The sequence below is a fragment of the Nicotiana attenuata genome, chromosome 2 (genome assembly GCF_001879085.1).
Source record: "Nicotiana attenuata strain UT chromosome 2, NIATTr2, whole genome shotgun sequence".
NCBI classification, from domain to species: domain Eukaryota; kingdom Viridiplantae; phylum Streptophyta; class Magnoliopsida; order Solanales; family Solanaceae; genus Nicotiana; species Nicotiana attenuata.
Genome location: NC_031990.1, coordinates 80,350,644 through 80,357,919, shown reverse-complemented (window position 1 = coordinate 80,357,919; position 7,276 = coordinate 80,350,644). Strand labels below are relative to the sequence as shown.

The window sequence follows — 7,276 nt, the reverse complement described above, 5'->3', positions numbered from 1 at the left end:
AAGTTGTATGATATTGTAGTTATATTTAACTGGGTAGAAATAATGTATGAAAGTCGTAGATAAGTTATAAATAAGTTGTATAATATATAATTAGTTGTATGAAATTTATTTTTACTATGTATGTTGTTGTAGATATTCAAAGTTACATTAAATTTGTACGAAATTTGTTTTTATTTTGTATGTTGATGTACCATATATTATTATTTTTTCAATTGATTGTATCTTCTCTGAAGTCCGAGGAGATACTAAATTTTGTTCAGCTGTAATATTCGATGTAGGTTTTTCGTCGCGTGCTTTTGGAGACATTACCTTCTCATGGTCGTCCGAAAATTTTAGTCATTAGTTCTTGTTCATTGATGAGATAATCTTTTTCTCCAGTGTGGCGATATGTGGTGACTTATCAACTATTGGTGTTATAGTACTTTCCTGTCTAGACTATAGCCAAGAAAAACCGTTATATTGCTGCAACACATTAATAATTACAGAAATCCTATTCCATTATTAAATCCACCAGCAAAATAAAGAAGAAACAAAGACCCCCCCCAAAAAAAAAAGATGACAACTTGAGCAGTATCTCATGGTTTTGACGAATGTATTTTGAAATAATGATCGAACAGAAATCCCTAAATATAAGTTCGTTTTGGAGAGAAAATGGGACAGAAGAGAGAAAAAAAGGAAAAAGAATGTAACTAAATCTCTTGATTGAAGACATTAATAATGGATTGGAAACTTTTTAAGGTGAAATGTATATAATTTGTAGGTAATCCTTATTTAGGATGGATAATATATAAAATTAAAATAATTTTGCTAAATAAGTTTCAAATCGGCCCAATAAGTAACCAAGAGCTAGACCCAATTAAGTTACCAATCCCATCTAAATACGACATCGTTCCGTTTGAGGCATTTCTCCGGTTCGAAATTTGATCGCTGCAATTCTGCTACCACAGTCCACAGCCATTGGAGCTGGATCTGGAAGCTCTCCGGTGCAGCAGCAGCAACAATGAAAGAGGAGAAGCAGCAGAATATTTCAACGAAGAAGCCACGCTTTTGGAGATGGACAGTAGCATCAATAATCTTCAGATTAATTCTCATTTACTTCCCTAAAAACCTTAACTTAGCTACTCGTCCTGAAGTTTCTACTCCCGTCACCAGTCTCCGCCGCCGTAAATTCACCTTTACTATTTACTAATTTACAGTTACAAAACTTTAATGTATCATTATTTTCATTGACCTTTTTTTTTTTTTGCAGTGGCTGAAGGTTACTGGTTAACACAGTCATTGATGTCGCCGTATGCTGGTTCGTTTCATTTACCTTCTCTATCTACAAATGCTTTGTTTAACATTTGTCTTTTTTTTTTAAATGTTTAATTTGATTAATGCTTTGATTTTGACTGTTCTGGAAGGTTCTATGTATCATGGATCTCCGCTCTTGCTCTCGGTTCTCGGTCCGCTTACAATGAAAAAGTAAAATTTTAAGCTTCAACTAAGCATTTTGTTCATATTTTCGCACTCTGTTATAAGTTGATTTTTTTTTTCTTTTATTATAACTATAACTTATTTTATTTCTTCTTAATGTCGTTTGTAGAATTGAAGAACAGCCTTTTCATCTTCTATGCAGGTATTATATCTTTCTTGCTTTCTGCAAAAACATACTCTTTTGAGATGTACATATCAGTGCAGATATAATAGTTAGGATTTAGTTATATAACAATGTAAAGATTCATTTGCACTATCAGTGAATTTTAACCGGTGATAGCAGGTCACTTACCATTTGTACCAAATTAGCAATTAATATTTATCACCATATCTGTAATCACCTAATAAGTGACCTGATTGTGTAATAATTAAGGCTTGCATTCGTTCAATAATAACTTTATACATCATTGGGAATAACATTTGTGGAAACTTCTAACTAACTCCTATATGGCAAATAAGGGTTGGTTGCGTTTGTATTAAAGATCATACGTCGATTATCCTCTGAATGGGTTCGTAAATGGTTCACTAAGGAACTTCAGTAAATGGCATTCTTTTCTTAATTCTTGATTCCATATTCATTGTCCTTAGCTGTCATTATATCAGTTGGACATAGTGACACATATAAGAAGCGCATGGAGATGGATAAGTAATGAGCATTAACTATTCTAATGTATTATTAACAGAAAGAAAAAAAGCATATGCTGTAAACACTTAACCTCTTTCTAGAAGATCCAAATAAGAGTAATGGTTCTGAGTAGATTTGTACACCTGCACTTTCAAGGTTGGCCGGTTCACTTCCATGAAGCTTTTGGGAGTTGTGTGTAAAGCATAACAAATACTTGTTTGCTATGGTTCTTGCTTTTTCCTCAAAACTGTTTAAAGCACGAAAATTGGTTTACTGCATTATCTGCTTCCATCATCATCACTTTATTTATAGCTCTTAGCTTTTTCTTTCTTTACCAACATTTTTTCGTTTAAAATAAAGACTTAGCTCCAGAGTATAAATGTGAGTTCTGGGCCCCAATGGACCTTCTTTGTAGTATGAAAATGAAAAAGTGTTTAAAATTAAAATAGGTTTCTTGGAGTGTACATAGAACATTTTCCTTTAGAGAAATTAGCCCCAGTAATTGGACCAACCAAAACAGAGAGGACACTTAACCTGAGACAACGACCTGAGAAAAAAGGAGTATCATATAGCTTGAAATGAGTTACCACCGTGTAACATGTTTCCACTTTTGCCTCCTTCAAATCTCCATCTTTCCTCTAGTCTCCTCAAATATCTTGTCATGTTAATCTTTCTGAGACTAAAATTTGCAGATAGAAATGATCTCATGTTGAGTTTATTTGGTACTTCCTCATGCAGCATCATTTCTAAGTAGCTCTTTCAAAATTATGAAATTGCATGGACATTCAACCCATTTTTGGATATAGTTTGGTTTCTGTGATTGCAGATTTCATCTGTGCCATGCTAATCCGAGCAACTGGCCTAAAACTTCGCATGACATATTGTGAGAGATTAAAATTGCTGGGTTTGGGGAAGCTCTTTGAAGTTTCTGGTAAACAGCTTTAATGCCTGAATTTGTTTGCTTCACTAGTTAATGATGCAATAACCACCATTCTTTTGTTTCAGAGATTCTACCGTCTGAGGACATTGCCGCTCTTGTGTACTTGTGGAATCCTTTCACCATAGTCACATGTGTGGGTTTCAATACAACCCCTGTGGAAAATCTTTTTATTATCTTGTCACTTTATGGAGCCTGCATCCGTAAGAAGTCAATAAACCTTTTCATATGTTAGTGAATATTTTCTTTTCTTCTTTTTATATATAGTTTCCTCACCTCTCCTTTTACCCGTTTTCCTATTTGCTTTTGTGGAAGTTGGAAACTAGGCATACTTACTCCTTCCTTCTTGGTTCTCTTGAAAAAACATACGCTATTATATTCATTTGATGTAATGAATATAGGGTGCTTATACAGAGGCATTGTCCATAAAGGGTAATACAATAACAACACTGTATAATTTGCTTGTTGTATATACAGGAGTAGCCCCATTGGCAGCTTTTGGTTGGGTTATAGCATCTCATTTGTCTCTCTATCCGGCAATTCTCATTATACCTGTAAGTCCCAAATGTCATAAAGGGCTGAAAATATTGCATGAGTTTAAATGAAAAGAGCAGAATTACTTATTTAAAGTGGGTCATTTTTAGCTTGTGTAACATCAATGTCTATGAACTCTTCTAATTTCTATTTTGTTCTTCTCGTTCCAGGTAATCTTACTGTTAGGTAATGGTCCAGATGCAACCCCAAGGAAATTGTTCCTAATGTGTAAGAAAGATGAAGATGATAGTTCAAGTAAAGGCCGGGTGGAACAAAATGGCCTGAAAGAACTTAAAAGTTTCTCATGGAAACCAGTTGTACTCTTCTTTGTCTGGGCTTTTATTTGGACCTTATATGTATTGGTTTTGTGTGGAATCTTTATGAGAAACTATGGCGGCCTTTCAGAAATGTTTAGAAGGTACTAGTTACTTACTTTTGCTTGTCATTGCCTAGAGAACTTTCATTTTTAAATATTCGATTGAGCTGGGTTTAAATGGAGCGACATTGATAGGAAGGATCCATGTAGCCGATCCCAATTAGCTAAGGATTGAGGCGTAGTTGTAATCCTTGCTGTTGTCATTTCCTTAATTTGAATTCTATACTGTAGGAAAAATTCCACAGCCTTTTTGTTTTAATTTTTTTTTACTTATCATAGAAAAACTCAGACATTTTATTTTTATAGCTGTTGAATGCCAACTCTGGAACATTTAACTATAGATTATGTTTTATTGCCCCAGTCCTTCAGGAGCTTTTATCGTAGCTTGTAAATGGTACTCTTGTGGTGTGATTAAAGCAGCAGCTATTCTATTGTGTTTCTTCATATCATGCCTACCATTGCGCCCATCATTGCTCTTATTTATCACCTTTCTTGCTATCAAGTTTCAACATTTGGAGCTTTTCCTTATGCTGTATCGTCCAATCAATTCGATGTCATTGATTGATCTCATTGTTGGACACTGCTGTATTTGGCCAAACATATAGGTCTTTGTTTAAGCTAAGTAGATTTGGTAAAGAATATTGTGACGGTGTAAGTATCTGCAGAATTATCTATTTCTTTGCAGTGTTATCATTTCATGTTTGTAAGCAAATAATCATGTACATTATTGGCAAAAAACTTGGTTGAGTTTACTTGCTTCTGTATTGAGACCTGTTGATAACTCTATATCATTATTGACTTGCAGGACCTACGGCTTTATTCTTACTGTCAAAGATTTGTCTCCAAACATAGGCGTCTTATGGTAAGTGACTACGAAATTGCTTTCTCCATGGATTATCTCTTCTTTCTGTAACCTTTTTGTGCATCTTGGCTGCAGGTACTTCTTTGCAGAGGTCTTTGAATTTTTCAGAAATTTCTTTCTGATTGTTTTTCATGTGAACATCCTTTTCATGATACTGCCACTAGCCATAAGGCTAAAACACCGACCGTGTTTCTTGGCTTTTGTTTACATGGCAATCTGTTCAATGCTTAAACCCTATCCTTCAGTGAGTACTCTCTGTCCTATGTGAATCTCTGATGCTTAAATCCTACCCATTAGGGAATCTCTTTATCCTGAATATCAGTTAACTCATGAATATTAAATTTTTTCTAAATTTGATGTTTGAAGATTGAGCACTTCAGCCTTTTACATTTTGAGCTAATCGTGGATATGTGAAATCATGACCTCTGCAGTATAACCGGAATCATGTGTGTGTGATCTTTTTTTGCATGGCTTTGGTTTTTTTTTTTGGGGTGGGGGGAGGGGGTTATCATTGTACAGAGCCTATGCAGTCCCCTTTCTAAGAGGATGTGTGAGACTGTGTTAGTTGAGAGTTTCTTGATTTCTCCATTGTGATTAGGATGCTGGATTTATCATCTAGTACTCTTATGTATTTGTGAAGCCTTTGTCTGACACTTTTGGTTCAGTCATGATGCTGTTGTACATGTATCTTTCTAGTGCTAGCTTTCATTATGTGAAGAGTAAATTTGTTCAGCATTTTTATTGCTTGCATCTGTTGCAATACATTTTGATCATTTCTTGGATTCCACTTAACTTGGTTAAAATTCATCAGGTTGGGGACTCAGCTCTGTACTTGGCTTTGTTAGCGCTGTTTTTCAATGAGTTAGCAGGTAGTAAGCATACCCTTTTCTCTTGATTAAGGTCCTAATTGGATCATATCTGACCATTATACACATTGCAGAAATGCAGTTTTCATTCTTTCTCTTTTGTGGGTATGTTGGAGTTTCGCTTCTTAGTCCTGTGATGCACAACTTGTGGATATGGAGGGTATGTATCTGCTTCATTTCTATGCTTATGCATTGTTGCTCTCAGTGTACTATAAACAATAAGGCAATTTCAGATGTCATCATTAGGTATTTATGCAAATATCTTACTACCTTTGCAGGGAACTGGCAACGCCAACTTTTACTTTGCAACAGGAATGGCTTATGCTTGCTTCCAGGTTCGCTTATGTACCTTTCCTGGTATATTATTGCATTGGCCTGTGAAGCATGTCATGTATTAAGAGAGTTCGGGTCAAATTAATTGCTATCTGGTCTCTTGTTGTCTTGTTGAAGTCTGCAGTAATTGATCAAACCTGTTGGTCTTATTTTGTTTTCTTTCTTTGTCATGGAATACCATGCAAATCTGCTAATGATATTCTTGTGGAGTGACATGGCTTCTTCAGAGAAAACAAGGTTTTGTAATCATGGTTTCATTTGCAAATCTTAATGAACTAGTAAAATCACCTTTTTTCTATCAGTAGAACAACATTCTTGCCTTTATCTTTTCTTAACTCATGAATAAGGGTTTGAATCCCTATTTTTTAAGTTGATAGATTGACTAGTCTCTTCTGAAGTTGACTGAACGGGGCGCTTAAGACGCTGCTCCTCATCCATATTTATTTATTTTAATGTTGTATATTTTTACCTCTGCAGATTGTATTGGTTGTTGAGAGTGTGAGTGCTATGTTGAACCATGACAGAAAGATCAGAAAGTTGGTTGCAGCTACATAAACTTGAGATCTTACACTAAATAGGGGTGCATCGCGATCACACATGACCATCTTGGTGCCAGACAGATCCATATTATTGCTGGTTGCAGACTTGCAGTTTCTTTAGATAAACTCCTTTGCAACTTGATCTGAGTTTACTTTACATGATGGGAGTTTCTGCTGATGGCCCATAGGTGGCCATTTAACGAGTGTGTCATACTATTTACTGGTACACGGGAAAATTCATACCACGGAATGGAGTCTGGTTATTACGAGCAAGTTGTATACTAATGTAATCTCTCTCACAGAGCAATTATAATTTACAATGTTATTGGTTATATTCTCATCAGTCGAGGCATGGTTTTGATAATGAGCTTGGTATTGGCCTTGCTTATTGCCTAGGCCAATTAACAGCTGACATATTGTCATATTAAAGGACGACGACAACAATAACAACATAGCCAACATAGCCAGTAATCCCATATAGTTTTTTTTTTTTTTTTTGGGGGGGGGGGGGTAGTGTGTACGTAGGCTTTACCTAGCTTGTAAAGATAGAGAAGTTGTTTTTAATAGAAGCATAATTGTCATGATAAAGGAGAAAGATTAAAATAAGAAAGCAGTTCATGAAAACGAGAAATTGTAAGCAAGAAATGTCAGATGCTCTATGCTATTACTAGTCCCCAGAGTCCTTCAATGATTCTAATTCAAGCTTAAACTCTTATTAATCCTTCTAG

General features: G+C 35.3%; 1 protein-coding gene across 1 annotated transcript; it reads left to right on the top strand.

Annotated features, from left to right (window-relative positions):
- LOC109213614 (phosphatidylinositol glycan anchor biosynthesis class U protein-like) lies at positions 861 to 6,912 on the top strand. Its single transcript, XM_019377428.1, has 14 exons — positions 861 to 1,163; positions 1,250 to 1,297; positions 1,404 to 1,464; positions 1,586 to 1,618; positions 2,908 to 3,032; positions 3,107 to 3,241; positions 3,516 to 3,592; positions 3,743 to 3,990; positions 4,754 to 4,810; positions 4,886 to 5,054; positions 5,622 to 5,679; positions 5,751 to 5,836; positions 5,955 to 6,011; positions 6,487 to 6,912. Exons 1-14 carry the CDS (start codon positions 1,001 to 1,003, stop codon positions 6,562 to 6,564), a joined length of 1,395 nt encoding a protein of 464 aa, XP_019232973.1. The 5' UTR covers positions 861 to 1,000; the 3' UTR covers positions 6,565 to 6,912.